Here is an 18394-nt window from a genome sequence, read left to right on the forward strand (position 1 = left end):
GATTGAGTAACATTGGGGGTTCTCATTTACAGCATGTGGGCTGTAATAGAGACCACAGAGGAAGCACAGTGAAATCTGTCTAAAAACATTCTGTCAGGTAGTGAACTCCCTGTTAGTGGAAGTGTGTACAAGAGAATGGTTGACAACCTCTCCAGATGAAGGCTGCAGCATCTCCACGGGGCGTTTGACCAGCTGATGGTCAACTCCTCACCCAGCCCTGAAATTCTCAGAAATATAAATTTTAGACTTTGTAATAAATATAAGAGTACAAATTTGACTATGACCACCTTCTTTTCTTAAAGAGTAGAATCTCTGCTACTAAGGAAGTCTCTACATTCCTAAGCTAATACAATGGGCTGACTATATCAGATATGCATTACATAGTGAGCCTTCCATATTCTTTGTGAGAAAAATAAATAAAATGTGCCCAACATGCCAGGCCTCTAAGGAACGGAAACTTAGCGTTTTTAGCACATTGTGACTTCATGTTTTTCCCTCGCCTGGCTTGGTTTTCTGCCTGGATGGAAAAATACATTATACAGAAAGTAAGACCTCTTCTCTTCTGTCAGAAGAAAGGAGCAGATGAGAAGAAGTCAAGAAAAATGGTATCGGTTAAAGCTGGAGTATCATTTCCAAATCCGATAACCCATTCTCGGGGCAACAGTGAGTACGTTACTGTGAGGTTCACCTCTCCTGATGCTACTTTCACTGTGTCGCAGGTGACCCCTCAGTGGTCAGTGTGGACGGACGCAAGACTCAGGTCAGGCTGGTGAAACTCTTACCCGGAGCAGAATACCTCGTCAGTATCACCGCCGCGAAGGGCTTCGAGGAAAGCGAACCTGTCTCAGGAACGTTCACCACAGGTGCTGTTCTCACCTTCAGCGTTCGTGCTCATGGGTCAGCAGCTGGGAAATGTTTCTATCAGCAAATCCTAGTGCGGGTGGATGGAATTGGGAGCATCAGAGGACTCGTTTCTGGCCCCTCTCCAGCCCCTTACGGGCTGGGAAAACTTGACTTCATCCTCAACCTCTCTTGGCCCCTGTTTCCTGGGTCGTGTGGAAGAAAGAACCCAAGTTTGGGAGACATACTGACCAGGGTTGAAATCCCAAGTCTATCACTTTTAGATACCCGAGCAGTCAGTTCATTTCTCCAGGGTCTGGTTTCCTTGTCTGTGAAGTGGGGACAATCTGCTTCCTTTGCTGTAAGAACCACGTGAAATGATATACGTAAATATGAATGACTATACAGGTTAATCCACCTCCTCTCCGTCCCCACCTGGTGCCAGGTGTATCGCGAGGGTCCTTTCAAGCAGGTACTTCGCACAGATGTATAATGGTGTCAGCTACAAAGTAACCGCTAATGTATTCCAGGCACTGCTACTATGTCCACTGCATTCAAACCTTACATTGGCTATTATCATTCCATTTTACAGAGGAAATAACTGAGACCCAGGGAAATTAAATACTTTGGCCAAGGCCCCATGACTAGTAAATGCTGGAAGCAAATTTGAACTGAGGTCAGCTCACTCCAAACTCTGCGTGCTTCTAAAATGAAGGATTATTTTCCTGTTATAACCTGATTTGGACAGCACACTATAAGCAGGGGGAAAGAATGAATTGCATTGAAGGAGAATGGAGTGGAAAATTTCTCTTTAGGCAGCCATGTCTCCAAACAATTTATCCTTTGATATATGAGCAATTATCCAGTCTAATCCATTCAGGGATCCAAAGAATGGGCCTCGTAGGAAATTTTAAAAATATCTTAATAGTTGAAAAGAGTTGATAATATGTGATTAAAACATCCCATCTGAACCCAGAGTCTGGTCCACCCTGCCGCACAGGCCCTTTTTCCCCCATAGAAATCGTTCATTCATGGATTTTCCACAGCAACAGATGGCAAAAGCTGGATGGCTTTTTTTCCTGATGCCTCATTGTTCTTGTCAGTTAAAGGAGATTCTGTACAGGCATGATGAAGCAGGGAGGAAATTGGAGCGGATGATGCGGGCTCCTCAAATTGCTCTGCCACCTCCTCACTGTCAGGCCAGTCATTTCATCTCTTAGGGCTCAGGCACCTCATCTGTGAAATGAGCTGCTGACAGCTACCCTCCACCCTCCCAGGGCTGCTGTCCTGGAATAGTTGAGTAGTAAATGCAAACACAAGAGGGAAACAGTCGTATTTAGGTTGGTTTCTAAGAAAGGGCTCTTGGGTAATAGCAGTGGTCAGTTAAATGGGCCAAGGCCCTGAGAATTGCCATCCTTTCTCTGCACAAGTCATTTGCAAATCATATCTAAGACTCCAAATAACGGTGGTAGTCATATAAATAACAACCGCAATTATCGAGCACTGCCTCTAGCACATTTCAGACACACCGCCTTGTTCATCGTTACAGCAGCCACTCTTTGACAACTGAAGAAGGTGTGGTTTGGAAAAAGGAAGTGACACAGAGCACACAGGCCCTAGACAAAGAAGCCGAGGTAGAACCCGGGCCACTGGCCTCTGGAGCCTGGGTCCCTATTATCTAGAAGCCGCCTAAGCAGAGCTCTCACTCAAAGCTTAGAAAAGTCTCAGGCAGCCTTCATTCTGTATGTTTCGTCTGCTTTCGTAAGTTCTTTCCCTTGGGAAAGTGACATGAGCTATAATGATAATCCTTGCCATGTGTTCAGCCCTTTCCATTTTATACAGCACTTTTCTAACTATAATATCAGATTAAAAATCAAAATAACACTGAGGATAAAGCCAGACCGAATTACTATCCCCATTTCACAGATGGGTAAATAGAGACCCAAGGAAACCCAGCCAGTGATGGAAAAAGTCATTACTCAAACTCAGGTCATCTGGCTCCAAGGTCAGGACTCTAAACCTTCCATGCGGCTGATGCTGTGTTCCAAACCAGGAGTCCAGGAGCAGTGTACACAGCAGAAGAGCTGTGGGCTGAAGTCCTTCCCCATGACTGCCTACCTCTCCAACATGTTACCATCTTTCTTTGCAGCTCTGGACAGCCCATCTGGCCTGGTGACAGCCAACATCACCGACTCAGAGGCCTTGGCCATGTGGCAGCCGGCCATCGCCCCCGTGGACAGCTATGTCATCTCCTACACAGGGGAGAGAGGTAAGGTTGTGTTCAAAACCCTCGCCACTCTGAGGACTGTCTGCCCTGCTGGAAATCCTCCCCGTTCTCCCTTCTCCGTGCCACATTTGGTGCAGGATGACAGTAAACACACAGGAGGGCTGGAAAGGTCGGCAACATGGTTATGTCTCCCAATTGCCACTCATGGACTGGGGCTGGGGCTGGATGGCCGTGCTGTGGAGGAGCCAGGTCAGGGGGTGGCAAGGAGGCCCTGCCCACATTCCTGTGCTTGTTGTCAAGTGAAAGAGCGTCGATCTTGTGGTTATGGCAAGGGAGTCCAGTCAGCCATTTAAAGAAAAGCAAAGGGCACAAACCCAGCCTGTATGTGTTTCTGGGGCCTCTTCCCCCTCTCCTGCTAGTGTGTCTGCCTGTCAGCATGAGCCACCCTCTCTGGGAAGCCCCTCTCACCTCTCACAGAGAAGGGGTCCACAAGCTGGAATCTTAAAACAGGCTACTGCAGGGTGCTCTGGGTGCCTGGGCTTCCGAGAGGCCACAGAGGAGGCCAGTTGTAGCAAATGTGGCTGAGAAATTGGAAGTTATTTTTCCTTGTCTTTGCAACCATTCTTTTCCAATTGTACTCATTTGTCAGGTTAAACACTTGTTGGAGGCACCAGCAAACCACAGCCACCAGAACATTAAAATCAAATACAAATAAGAGATGGGAGAAAGAGCGATTCCTTTCCAGTGAATGAATCCATACTTTTGTAATGAGCTACTCTAGAAAAAAATGTTACTATTTTAATGTCCAAGCATATGTAAATTTTGTATTTTATGGTTCAGGATTGTTTTACTTTCAGCGACAATATGAGTGCACCACCATCGGTGCCTGGGGTCTCTGAACATTGTTTTATTTTTTATTAGTTTCAGGTGTGCATAACAATGGACTAGTTAGACATTTATACCCCTCACAGTGATAACCCCCCCTCCCCCAATCTACTACCCCTCTCACATCGTATACAGCTGTTACATTTCCCACTGTCTCTATTCCTTATGCTGTACTCCACTTCTTGTGACTATGTATATGTGTGTGTGTGTGTATACACACACATATATATATAATTATAGTTGACATTCATTATTGTTCAGCTTCAGCTTCAGGTGTACAGTGCAGTGATCAGGCATCTACATCATCCCTGAAGTGGTCTCTCTAATAAGACAGGTGTCCATCGGTGAACATCTTAACTCAGCTACAGCAACCACCTAAGAGACAGAGCAAGGAAGGGGTGGGGGAGAGATTTGGGGGTTTATTCTTTTTAGTCTTCTATTCATAAATACTCATATTCTCAATGTGCAAACTCTTCCGAGCCCTGAAGAATGGTGCTGTCTCACCTAAAATAAATCAGAGTATAGTTTGTAGGAATCATGGAAATTACGGATGCAGGCTAGGAAAGGGCCTGGTCCAGAAGTGGGAGGGGGCTTCATGGATGACGAGGCAGGGTGAGCAACTCATCTCAGTTCGCCCAGGACTTTCTCAGTTTTAGCACTAAAAGTCCCACAGCCTGGGAAGCCCCTTAGTCCCTGGCAAGCCAGGATGGTTGGTCACCTGTGATTAGGAAATAAACATATACACCTGGGCACTGGTGTTTTGTTTCCACTATTAGACCTTACCCAGTGGGTCTCAGAGGCAGTTACCAGGCTCTGGTATGTCTGCCTCCTAATTTGTATGGTCCCCCAGCCTACTGATTTGGCAGATTATAAAATGACATGTACTTGTACGTAAGTGAAAAGAAGGGGGAGAAAAAGCAATGGACACATTAAATGTGGGTCGCCCGAGGCTGGAGATGTTACCTGCAGCTCTCCCGCACCTCAGCTGCAAAGCTGTCGCAGCCTGCACCTTGCGGAAAAGTCTCCTGACCGCCAGCTCCCCTGCCTTCTGATTTGGTGCCTGGAAAACTCCATCCTCTCTATGATAAATCTTTTGTAAGTGAGGTGAGTGCTCAGGAGAGAGAATCGGGCGTGAGTCATTTCAGAAATCAAACTTGCTTTTCTGCAGGGTCACTGACAAGTTTCTGGTTAGAAGGAGGTGTGTGCACTGTTGGCTAAATCCGCTGATAGCTCAGCTCGGCAGAGGTAACTGCTTCGGTGTGTGTCTTTCGTGTTTAGTGCCAGAAATCACAAGGAGAGTGTCCGGGAACACGGTCGAGTACGTGCTGACGGACCTCAAGCCTGCCACGGAATACGTGCTGAGGATCTTTGCAGAGAAAGGGCCCCAGAAGAGCTCAACCATCAGTACCAAGTTCACAACAGGTACAAAGACGCCCACCCACAGCCGCCATCCTAAGGAGTCACCCTCTCCGACTCTTCTTTCTTAAGTCAGATCCTTGCAATGTGATGACATCAGCCTCAGCTGAATTCACCAGTACGCACTCAATCAGGACCTTAAGAAACACACCATTTCCTTTTGAACTGAAATGCCCTTGTTCTCCCCACAGACTAGAAAACAATTTTAAGAGGAGGGCTTTTTAAGTGGAAAACCAGTCCCCACTGGCCCTAAACCCAGTATTTAATGATCCATGTACTAGGCGGGGAAATATTTTTAAGAGGAAGCTTTCTCAGGCCAATTTTCCTGGCCGTTCACTGGGTTCTGATACGAGGAGACCTTTCTCCAAACTGCAGCAAGCAGGGAAGTGGAGGAAGCGTCCTCCCTCTAAGGGTGAGCGCCGAGATCAGCACCCATCTGTCGCTTTGTTTAGGAAGAAGGGGCATCGCGATGTAATTATGTTCACAGTTGTGTCTTTCTCTCCAAATCCAACCAAGGCCAGTCAAGCCCATTTGCGGCTCAGGGAAACATGGCCTTTAGGATAAGATGGACCACAGAGAATATGCCTTACACTTGCTGACTGGTTTGATGTGAAATGTCTTATCTTCTCTAGACCTCGATTCTCCTAGAGACTTGACTGCCAGTGAAGTTCAGTCGGAAACTGCCCTCCTCAACTGGCGACCCCCGCAGGCATCCGTCACCGGTTACCTGTTGGTGTATGAATCCGTGGATGGTACAGTCAAGGTATCTTTTCCACTCCCCTCTGCTAGTTGACACATTTACAGGATGCTCAAAGTAGGGAAGAATGATCTGGGTGTGTTTCTCTACCCCAGTGGAACTGGGAAGCTGAAAAAGAAAAAGTAACAGGGACTTGATGCCAGGCCAGACCTGAATCAGATGCTCCAGCCTCTCTTGTTTTAACCAGACTCGAGTTTTGATAGCCAGCCAAGGTCAAGGAGCACTGTTCACAAGGTCTGAGGACATTCTGGGAGCTATTTTCTTGGTCCTTTAATGTTTTATTGAGCAAAAATCCGAAGGCTTCCTCTGCATTCTTGCCATATATATTATCTCCAAGATGGCATCATTCCATCATATGTTCAAGTATATATTACCACATCCTTGTGATATCAACTGTTAATATTGTTTATAGAAATTGCTAATACTATTTATATTCTCTACCCATGAACTTTTTACTTCGTAATTCGATGTAATTTTAGATCTTCACACAAGTGGAAGAGATTTTCTAAATTTGTTATTGAATTTTTTATTTCAGTCATCATACTTTATATTTCAAAGATCTTTTACTAACTCTTTGCACATTCCTCTGTTTCTAGCATATTGTTTGTGTTTCGTGCACCACCTTCTCTTTGTGAGAACGTATGTTATTGTTATTTTATTCTACCGCCTGCATAGTGTTTCTTCTAAGTTATTTATTTTTTTCACTGCTGATGGTTTGGTTTGGGTTAGGTCTCCATCTTTCATGTTGGAGACTTCTGCTCAATGTCTGTTGGTCCTTTTGTGCTGCAGCCAAGAATGAAACAGCTGATTGGGAGTTCCAGTCTCATGGACAGGGCTTGTCAACCATGGGGATCGCTGTAGAGTGACTGGGCAGGCACCCAGCAATTTTTATGGGAGACTCCCAAATATCAATACTGTTAACCTTTTCTCTTGAGCTAATCAGTCTCCCCGGAAGATCCCCCAACTCCTTCAAACCGGGCTACTAGGAGCCTACCTGCAGAAGGAGCCTGGGCTCCCACTGGGTACAAACCTTCACTTCTTCTGTTTGCAGGATAGCACCCTGGCCTCCCCTACAGCTGGGCCTGATGGGTGTGAATCCAGAGTCTTCTCTGGTTCAGCCTTTCTAGAGAGCAAACTTCATCCTTCCGTCTGCACTAGGAAGAACTGGGAAGGGATGGGGAGAGCTGGGGATCTGTTTCTTATACAAAGATTTTAAACAAACTTTTATTCAGCCTTGCCCCCACACTGACCTTTGAAGGCATCTTTGCTTTCGTGTACATTCCATTCCTGAACTTGCTGGTTCTGGGGCATTCATCAGCCAGCCTCTGACTGGCTCTGCCCACTTAGTTAGTTAGCTCCCAGCTTTCTCCGTTCTGTCCCTTGAGTGGTCACTCCACCACACACTTTCCATCTATGAAGATTCTGTTGACATCGCATGTGTATTCCTTTCTCCTCTGCCATTTCCCTGGTATCTGTGGGTTCCTACCCTGTGTCCCTTTGCTCTTGGTTAGTGGGCATCAGAAGCAAGTAGAGATGAACTGGCATGGGCCATGTGCCAGGTTTAACGAGAAGTGGACACACATCTCTAGTTATTATCACAGCCCTTCCTGGAGTTGCTATAACAACGAACAAACTCACTGTGAACAGAGGCAAGTCCCGTGCCTTCTCTGGGTGTCAGTGTTCACACGTATGAGTGCATTGGTCTCACCAAACTCGAAGCTTCCTTCCTGGTCAGGCATTCCAGGATTTAGTGTTTACCTGAAGCCATGAGTCTCATTTCAATGTATTCCGATTGCTTAGAAAACAGCTTTGCCCAGCAGCCCAGAGAGCGGATAGGTAATGGAATCCCCTGGTAATTCAAGGAGCCCCGCTTTGTACCTGATCCTTCCCCGAGGACCAGACCTGTGGGCCACACAAAGGGCACTGGGTCAGTGGTATCAAATGAGCACTCACCTGGTTTACTTTGCTGCATGTCCAATCCCCAGCGTTAAGTGTTTCACTCAAGAAAATGAGCATAGTGTAGGAGGAAGGAGTCATGGACAGGATGTTGGGAGACAGGATGCAGGACCATCCTCTGCCAGCAACAAATTATGGACTGGGAGCAAGTCTCATAGCTCCTCTGAAACTCAAGTGGTCCCACTGGAAAAATCAAGACAACTTCACCTGCCCAGGTGGGAGGATGGGAGAGAACCTTCCAGGGGCCCCCACACTGACTCATTACTGCCTAAATCCTGCTGGCTGTGTTTGCAGGTTGCAGAGAGCACTATTGTGTTTTGTTAGCTAGGAATGTAGGTTGGATTCCAATCCTAGCCCCCAAGGTCACTTGCTAGAAGGTGATTTCACAGGCATTGGAAACTGGAAAGGGGATTGGAAAAGAAAGAGGATTTCCTACACACTGAAACTGATCACCGCCTCTGGACGGCAGTGCAGTGACATATCACAAACTATAAGCATAGCTAGAAGGGGTCAGCTGCACACATCTGCCTGTCCTGGATAGCTCTGTTCTAGAAAAGAGACATGCTGTGTCAGCTCAAGCCTTCATTATGCCAGGCCCTCTGAGCATTATAATCATCTGACTCAAGAGATCCCCAAACTGACTGTACATCAGAATCAACTGGGGAGCTTCTTAAACATGCACCTGGCCAGGCCCCCCTTCCGACTTTTATGATTCAGTCAGTCTGGGATGGAGCCTAGGCATTACATTATTTTAAAGCTTCCCAGGGGCCTGTGAAAAAAGAGCCATACTTAGGGACCACTGATACAACTGTGTCAAAATCGAAACCTTTTGCGCTTTGTGTAATTCATCTTGCTACCAGATTAAATTGAGTTCATGTCATTCACTTGCTCAAAAAACCTTTCAGGAATCTCCATTCCTTATAGTAATAAACTTTAAATTCCATAGCTTGGCATTTAAGGCCCTTTGTAATCTGGTCCTTGCCCACCTCTTCTACCACCGAAAACCAAGTATGGTTGAGGTACATCGTTGCCTCATCAGCCCCTTGTGGCCTCAGGACCTTTGCTCATGCTGCATTCTCCCAATCTCTGACATTCTATCAGCGAGCCTGGCACAGAGTGGGACTCAGTGGATTCTTGTTGAATGAATAAATGAATGGATGGGTGAATGAATGGATGGATGCATCATCTGTATTCTGAGGAGTTATGTGACCAAAAGCTATTCTATTGTTTCTTCTGCCCTTAGGAAGTTATTGTAGGTCCAGACACCACCTCCTACATCCTGACAGAGCTGAGCCCATCCACTCACTACACGGCCAAGATCCAGGCATTGAACGGGCCCCTGAGGAGCAAGCTGGTCCAGACCATCTTCACCACAAGTAAGGAGCTCAGGGAGCAGCCGAGCTTTAGAGCAAATTTTGTGAGCTGAACCAACCCTCCACTTCTCCTCAGACTTCAACATTAAATTTTTCCATCAAATCTCTGAAAAGAATCAATTCCCTGCCACTACCTGAAAGTCTGAGGAATGTGGGTGTAGGAGATAACAGGGCTCGTGGTGAAAGGGAAAGAGGGTCAGTAGTGAGAAGATCTGGATTCAGTCCCCATCTCCACCACTTGCTCTGTGTGACTCAGGAAAGTCATTGCTATTCTACAAGCCTCAGTTTCTTCATCTATACAATGGGATTGATAGTCATCCCTTCATCACAAGCACCTTGTGAGGTTCCTTGTATTGTATTTGAACTCCTCACCCATTGTGTGGTCAGAGCTCATCATAAGCTCAGGGTCCCTGTCTTTCTCCTTTTTAGCATGTCAGCGTTTACAAAGCCTGTCCACATTCAAAATCACAAGCCGTCCTCCAACCAAGTACGGCAGGCTGAGATTATCAAGCCCAGTGTTTTGGTGGAGAAACAGACACACCCAGAGACTCGATGACCTGCTTAGGGCTACACCCTGACTTAGAGCAGATTTGGGTGCAGGTGTTCCAGGACCAGGGAACCATCCCCACACCCTACCACTGGGTGTCTCCTGCAGATGGCAAACATGCAAGGTGTTCCATTGTTGATGAAGGGGAAGCATTCATTCCTGAGGAAGGGAGTCAGCCTTGGAGAAGCTGAACCTGGGACACAGATTAACCCCAGAGCTGCCCCCTGCCCTTCGCACTGCACTGTAGTCAATCTGCACACACCTGCCCAGGGAGCTGCAGGGGCAAACATAACTCTGCCAGAACTTACCACCAGGTGCTGGATGCAGAAAACAATGAGTGTGCCCTAGAGATGCTCTCAGACTAGGGCCAGGAAATAAAGAACAGCCAATGATGCAGCCTCAGGTGAAGATAAAATATGTGAGGAGGTCAGATCAGAAAACAGAACTGCTGTGGCCGTCAGTTCTTGGTCCCACCTTGGGGCTAAGCCCAGACCCAAGATTGTCCATTTCTATCAATGTTTTAATTGTTTGCATTATTGCATTTGGAAATTCCCCAGGCGTTCTTGTTTTCTCCCTCTAAGATCCCAGGGCAGGCAGTTAAATGCCTTCTCCAGTGTCCCAAGAAAAGGAAGCGGCAAGGTCAGGACTAGACCCCTTGTCTTTGGCTTCAGAGTCCTCTGAATACACTGAGAAGCTTCCAGCCTAATAGAGTACCCTGATCTACAGTAAGGCACCCACTGGGCGCTAGAGCCCCAGCCACCCTGGCCAGTACCTGGGAGTTCATCAGGGGCTGTGTGGCTGCTCCAGGTAGGTCAAGGCCAACCTGGCACCTGCGCCTCACAGCAGCTTCGCTCTCCCCCCCACTGACATCATTGGTGACTTCCATCAATATAAGGGACTGAGATGGCTGGGTCCTTTATATCCAATACCTCTAAGCCTCAGTGCACCCCCACAAAATAGTTTTGTCCCCATCTTGCATGTGAGAGAACAGGGCCTCCGAGAAGGTGAGTCATCTGGCCAACAAACAGTGAGCTGTAATTCCCAAGCTCCTATCCCAGTCCTCTGCTCTGACAGTCATTCTTCCTTTTTATCCTGCAGTTGGACTCCTGTACCCGTTCCCCAGGGACTGCTCCCAAGCCATGTTGAATGGAGACACGACCTCTGGCCTCTACACCATTTATCTGAACGGTGATAAGGCCCAGGCACTGGAAGTGTTCTGTGACATGACCTCAGACGGGGGTGGCTGGATCGTGAGTATCGCCGAAAGGATCGCAGAGGTCGCAGGCATGGGGAATGCGCGCCAAGGGCACAGCGGGGAGGGGAGGGGTGGAGGTGCTCCCCGTGCCCTCTGACCCCAAGGCGCATGAGGTTTTGCAAGATAGTGTCTGTCACGCGGAGAATTCAGGGATTCTCTCTGAAACAAAAGAATGGGAAAGAAGCTGGGGATATAAAGCCAAGAGAAAATAATTTTCTTGTAATTTATCTCATCTGATCTTCAGTTCTGTGATGCGTAGACATGACAGTGGTCATGGAACCCATTATGCATATTAATTAGCATGTGCTATCTACTAGGCCCTGTGATAAGTGTTTTATATGAATTATTTCAACCTCATGACCGTATGAGTTGGGTAGTATTTTTTCTAATTACTAAACTTTATTTTGTAGAGCAGCTTTAGGTTCACGACTAAATTGAGCATAAAGTCCAGTGAGGGCCCACATGCCCCCATGGCACATGCCCAGCCCCCTGCCCCACTGTCAACATCCTGCACCACTGTGGTGCATGTGTAGCAAGTGGCGAACCTACACTGACACATCATTGTGACCCAGAGCTGGGTGGTATTTTCAGTCCCTATTCTTCAGGTGAGAACACCAAGGCTCAGAGAAGGGAGGTGACCTGCCCAGAGTTAATGGCAGTTAGTGACGGACACAGCTGGGGACTGGTGCTTTTCCCATAGTCCAATGTTCTTCCTCTCAAAAAGATGCCTTCTCTTTCTCGCAATAGCTTAAGTGCACCCAGATTCATTGGTTATGTTTATAGGTGTTCCTGAGACGCAAAAATGGACGTGAGGATTTCTATCGAAACTGGAAAGCCTATGCTGCTGGGTTTGGGGACCGCAGAGAGGAATTCTGGCTTGGTAATGCAGCCCTGCATGTTTGTGTCCCAAATGCCCAGGTCTGCCCGCCTTGTCATTTGTCCTAACCCACAGCAACCTATGGGAGAGAAATGGATTACAAGGAAACCATAGCTCCAGTAGTAGATGCAGAATATCAAATTTTCAATGCAAAAGACTTTAAATTCTCTGGGTCATTAAAAATAAAATTCAGATGAAGGGAGAGAGCCAACAGCCAGGCCTGAAGATTAAGCCTACCCGTAAGTCACTCACTGAACCGTTTATAGAATCGTCCTCACTGATCTCTAACTGCGTCTGTCCTGGGCTCCTGTGCTGAGATGGGTTCTTCAAAGAGCCAAAACCTCAAAGCACCCCTGCAAGGTACAGAATTCCCATCTTACGCAGGGGAAATCAGAGCCTCAGAGGAATCTAGCCAATACTATAAGCCATTGAGATGCATTTTGAAATCTCTCAAGCCAATCCTACAATGCCATCACCCATCCATCCACACAATTCACACTTTTTGACAACCTACCTGCCCAGGTCACTGTTCTACGCAACCAGTGCCTGGGCTGGGGAAGGTCTATCCCGTTATCATCTGTTTTACTTGTAAGGAGCTTTAGAGTTTACAAGGTGCTTCCCCCACCTTATCTCCTTTGATCGTCACAGCACACAGGAGCTTGGCAGGGCAAACCTGTCGATTGGATTTTACCTGTAGCTCAGAAGCATAATCTATCTGTCCTGATATTGCACCAGCAAGGAGCAGACCAAGCTGCAAGCCTGGGTCTGTGTGACACGGCCCTCCTTAGAGCACACTGGCCACGCTCCTGCAGGGTGGGGTAGAAATCATGGCCGCAGACTCTTGTGCTTCTGCATTAATCGTTGCCTGTCATCCACAGGGCTGGACAACCTGAACAAAATCACATCCCAAGGGCAGTACGAGCTCCGCGTGGATCTGCGGGACCATGGGAAGACGGCATACGCCGTCTACGACAGGTTCAGCGTGGGAGACGCCAAGACTCGCTATAAGCTGAAGGTGGAGGGGTACAGCGGGACGGCAGGTAGGAGACTGCACACTTAGGGCCTACAAAACCACACTCCCTTCTTGTGTTTTCAGCTAATGCCTCCATTCATCCATTTGTTAGGTCAACAATGATTTGCATCCCTACTGCGTGCTAATCCCGGAGCACTACAATTGAGCAGAGTCGGGTAGATACTTTGGTCACCGAAACACAGACGAGGGTGGGAATCAGGACAATCAGGACCACTTTGTAGCTGCCGTCACTTAAAAAATATGTCTTCTTATCCATATTTAGATACCAGTTTTAGACCGATAGAAAAAGTCTTTCGGGGGCCTTAATATTCCTCCAATGCAATGTTTCTCAATTTAGTGCGTACATATGACCCCCGGGGGATCCTGGGATGGGCAGGTGCTGACAACCAGGATGCAGCATTTCTTCCAAGCTCCCTGCTGATGCTACTGTTGGTGGTTTTGCTGGTCTGTGCACTGCACTTTGAGTAGCAAACGGTCGACTCCATCACCTGACTGCTTGAATCTCTTCTAACACATCCCTGCCACGCAGTCACCCAGCCTCAGCCCGCATACCCCCATGGCCAGAAGCTCATTACCCCTCCAGCAGCCCTTCCATTCCTTGTCTGGTACATAACCTAGTTCAGGTCTTGAAGATGTCTTTGACTTTATCTGAATTTCCGGCTCCACGTTAGAGAAACAAATAAGGAAACCACACGCATCCTGGCCTACGTGGTAGCACCCTCTCTTGCAGATATTTCCCAGGTCTTACCCCTATATGACTCTCAGAAAAACCATTCCAGGAAGATATTACTGTTCTATAGAGGAAGAAACCAAGGCTTAGGAAAAGTTGGCGATATGCCCAAGGTGAAACAGCTTGTAGAAGGTGAGCCCAGGGTACAAGCCTGGCCACAGACAGGTGTTCTTGGTAACAAGAGGGGATCAGGTCTGAGAGTATGACCACCCTATGCCACCCATGCCCACTTTGGGTGGCATTCATATGTGAAAACAGAAGATAGAAATGCCATGGTACATTTCCAACCTCTCTGAGCCAAGAAAGAAAACCTCCATAAGGGAAGAAAAGTCTCTACTTCCCCAAAAGCCAGGCTCAGTCAAAGGAGAGACCCCGCTCTTTAGACTCAGGCTGGTGGTAATGAAGAGAGAGACCCAGGGGTGAAAATTGTTTTCATTCTTGCATCGCTCAAAGAATTCTTACATTTTATTACCTGGCAAAGGGATCTCTTTGGTTGAGATGGCTTCAGGCAAGAAGGATATAGTTACGTGGCAAACAAAGACACTGAGTGAACGTCAGGAATGAGTGAGTCTCCTATTTCCAAGGACAGAACGGGCTGTGATGTGTCCCTTCACTAAGGTAACCTTTCAGGACAGCCTCTTGCTCATCAGCATCCCAACCTGCCATGCTCACCCTCTTGGCAGTTTCATCAGTTAAAAATGCACCTGATTCCCTCTGATGACTTGCTCCAGGTATCAGGGGAGATTAGGTAGGCAGCTTGACATTTTTATGCATAGCACTGGCCAGGCTTGGAGTGAGGGGCACAGAGAGAAAGGGCACTTAAATGTGCCTAAAAGTCAATGTGTTAAATTACAAACTAGATTCTGAAATAGCACTATCTATAAACGGGCTTTTTGTCTGAGAATCAGGGAACATTGGTCCCATACACGCTTTGAAAAATAACTATATGATACACAGGCTATTCGGTGACCTCTAACAGCTGAAGGGTTTGACTATAAATATGGCTCTAAATATTTGTATTTTGGGGAGTACACATTCTTACGTGCAAATTTCTCACCTTACTCTGAGCTCCTTTATGGAAAGGGAATGCAAAAAAATCATAAAAATAACAATAACCACAACTATGTACAACACTCTACCTGTTTAGCGTACACCTTCCTGTCTGTTGTCTAACAGCACTCAGAGGGGGGCAGAACCAACGTTCCTGTTCCATTTTATAGATGAGAAAACTGAGGTCCAGCAAGAGGCTTGACTTGGCCAAGGTCACAGCTAGGGAATGAAAGAGATGGGATTTGAAGCTGGACCCTCCAAAGCTACCCACAGCCCTCTTCCTACCACAGTATGCTGCTTCTATCAGAAATGAGTCCTCAGGTGACACTCATGTCCCATCCAGTCCGGTGTATGATCCTAAGTCTGGGTCCAGTGTTGAAGGCCGGCTCACCCCAGGACCTTTCAGTTGTCACCCCTCATTTTACCCCTCACAGGCCACAAGAAACTCCAAACTGAGATCTCTCAGAACCGTATTTTCTCTCTCCCAGGTGACTCAATGGCCTACCACAATGGCAGGTCTTTCTCTACCTTCGACAAGGACACGGACTCAGCCATCACCAACTGTGCTCTGTCCTACAAGGGGGCCTTCTGGTACAAGAACTGTCACCGTGTCAACTTGATGGGAAGATATGGAGACAATAACCACAGTCAGGTGAGCGGACCGTGAGGGCCCCAGACCAGGTGATGCGAGAGCAGTTCAGCCCCTCCATCCTGGCTGAGACTAGCAGGCAGAAACCTAAGGGTAAGGACGTGATTTTTCCCAGCAAAGTGAGGAGAAACCTCAGTGACACTGCAGGTCAGGTTAAAATCACAGAAACAGCATGTGTTAACTCTTAAAAATCCTGAGGAGAACCACCAGTTAAGTGGGTTCCAAAAGGGAAAGCTTTCCTCAGACAAAAATCTTTGTCTGAACTCCAAAGGGAAAGCAGATAAAGTAGAGCCCGTCCAGGTGAAGCAGGGGTAAAGGCAGGGGGTTCTTTCCATCTTATTAAATTGCCTCCGTTATCCTTCCACTCTGAGCATAATTGTGTCACCTTTACTGCCTCGTCGCCTAACCCCATGCAATACTAAGTCTTTCTGGGGGGAAAAAAAAAAAAGCTACATGCCAAAAGGAAACTTCTTTTTCCATCCTTCCATCCAATTTTAGAAGGAGATGACATAAAAGACCACGAAGGAGGAAGGTATGGGAGTCCAGTCCTAGCTCTGGCTCTGCTCTGGCCACTGTGTGGCTTCTGTGAAATCACTTTCCCTCTCTGGTTCTGTCTCTAGCATAGTACAAGGGGGGCTTGCTTTGGGCTCTGAACCTCTATCAGCAGACAGAACGGGGGAGAGGAAGGCAGCACACGGCCCAAGTTCTCGGGCTGCGGTACCTCCCCATCATTGAGAATTACAAACACATTTGCTCATGAAATAAGCCAGCCATCCTCAAATCCCACCTCCTCATCAGACTCAGAGACCACCCGATCGGTATCTGTGAATGCTAAAAAATTAGAATCAAAGAAAGTGTCTCTATTTTTTTTCCTTCATTTCACCAGCCATTAACTTCTTCCCGGATATGTCCCCTCCCATCTGATAGAGAAGAGGGGTCAATGAGTGGGGTAGAGGCCTCATAGGAGAACTCTCTGAACCTGACCCCCACCGCCGGTGGGACCAGGGGCCTTGTGGGATTCGAAATGCAGACTCTACCATCTGTAGACTCCCGAAGAGTCAAACATAGAACTAGGAGGCACAGACACACATATAGTCTTTTCTTAAGGAAGCTTTTTGGCCAAAATTCCAAGGATATTTCTCTCTACTTGAGATTAGGGACTTAATATTCACTGAGTACCTACCATGTGCTCAGTACTGGGATAGCTCCTTTACCAGCTCATTTAATCTGCATAGCCTTCTTTCAAGATTGGCATTGTCAGACCTGAAGGAAAACAGAAATGTTAGTGAAGCGGAGGCCCAGACAGGTTTGCTCACTTGCCCAAGACCATTTCTCTCTCAAGTAAGAGCCTTTCTCCCAATCCATACCAACCCCTATTTAAAATACTCAGTGGGAATCCTGGGAGTTATAGACTCCCCTTGCATGGACAGACTCAATTCTGTAACCTCCAATCCTGACCTGAATTCCTTTAGCACCTATTCCTAATGATGGCAAGTTTCATTGGCCACCATTTTGTTTCAAGATCAAAGCTCAATGCAAAATCACATGGCTTCTGACTAAAGTAAAAAAAATAATAAAATAAAATAAAAAATTTGATACAGCCATCCAGCCTCTTTGAAAGTTTTCACTGCACAGATGTATAGACAGAGAACAGGAGACAGCTGTGAACTACCAAATAGTCCAGATGAAACAGAACTTGTTTGGTTCTGTCAACTAAACAGCAATGGCCAATGAACACCTTGCCTAATGGGAACCAATCTGGATGTCTTCTCTTTTTCACAGGGTGTTAATTGGTTCCACTGGAAGGGCCACGAATATTCAATTCAGTTTGCTGAGATGAAGGTGAGACCCAGCAACTTCCGAAATCTCGAAGGCAGGCGCAAACGGGCATAAATTCCAGGGACAACTGGGTGAGAGAGGAGTGGGGCCCAGAGGAAGAAACTAATGTTACCAAAGTATCAATACGACCCATCCAACCATCAAGCCACACCTGGGCATTTGGCGGGAGGTGCCATTGACCGTGGATCATCGGGGCTGATGGCAGCAGCACTGGCTTCCCCGCTCTGCGATCCCTTCCTTCGCACCAAAGACGACGGTCTCCAACAGATTTCTGTTTTGTTGTTTGAATCAGCAAAACTCTTCCAGTGACAGTCTCACAATGGTTTTTCCTTCTCTTGGGTGGCTCTGGGAATGGGGGAGGGGGAGGCTATACAGTGGTAGTTTGTTTTAGAACCAGCTGTATTTTACACAAAGCTGTATAATTAATTATCATTATTTTTGTTACCAATGATTCAATGTGTGTCATTGGAAGCCGTCCCCCCCCTTTTTTTTTTACATTTCATACAATGGAAACCAGAAAAGCAATACCGTTTCGATTTTAAGGATAAAATTAATATTATTAATATAATAATGATGATGAAAACTAAGGATTTTTTTAAAGAGATCTTCCTTTCCAAAACACATGTGGACAGTACCTGATCGTATTTTTGTTTTTTAATAAAAGCACAAGTACTTTTAAATTTGGCTGTTATTTTGCCTTTCTTTGTTGAGACTGAATTCCACCAAAGCCAATGTATTTAAACAAAGCAGGGACGCTGGAAAGGAAAGGTAAAGAGGGGTAGTGATCTGGTGAGAGGAGAAGAAAGAAAGGGAGATGAAGGGCTGGAAGGGAGGGAAACACTTTTTTGGACACAGATGAACAAGGTTGGAAAAAGCTTACAACTTAAGTTTCGACTCCTTGCTCAACATTTCCAAGACTAATCGTTTATGTTTTAAAAGATGCTTTTATACTCATATTCT

The 18394-nt window shown here is 46.7% G+C and overlaps 1 protein-coding gene across 4 annotated transcripts in view; it reads left to right on the forward strand.

The window, feature by feature from the left end:
- The window catches only part of TNC (tenascin C), an 86648-nt gene extending 68534 nt beyond the window's left edge, over positions 1-18114 (forward strand). For all 4 annotated transcript variants that reach the window (XM_019731183.3, XM_019731184.3, XM_074330922.2 and 1 more), the window contains 10 exons: positions 720-863; positions 2990-3109; positions 5231-5374; positions 6001-6131; positions 9325-9457; positions 11100-11251; positions 12040-12136; positions 13012-13173; positions 15435-15598; positions 17378-18114. In XM_019731183.3, the coding sequence (XP_019586742.3) occupies positions 720-863; positions 2990-3109; positions 5231-5374; positions 6001-6131; positions 9325-9457; positions 11100-11251; positions 12040-12136; positions 13012-13173; positions 15435-15598; positions 17378-17488 (1358 nt within the window). In that variant the 3' untranslated portion in view covers positions 17489-18114. The remainder of the gene's footprint in view (positions 1-719; positions 864-2989; positions 3110-5230; positions 5375-6000; positions 6132-9324; positions 9458-11099; positions 11252-12039; positions 12137-13011; positions 13174-15434; positions 15599-17377) is intronic.
- The last annotated feature ends 280 nt before the right edge of the window (positions 18115-18394 follow it).

Source organism: Rhinolophus sinicus, chromosome 16, assembly GCF_057876585.1.
Source record: "Rhinolophus sinicus isolate RSI-liver-muscle chromosome 16, RSI-T2T, whole genome shotgun sequence".
NCBI lineage: Eukaryota > Metazoa > Chordata > Mammalia > Chiroptera > Rhinolophidae > Rhinolophus > Rhinolophus sinicus.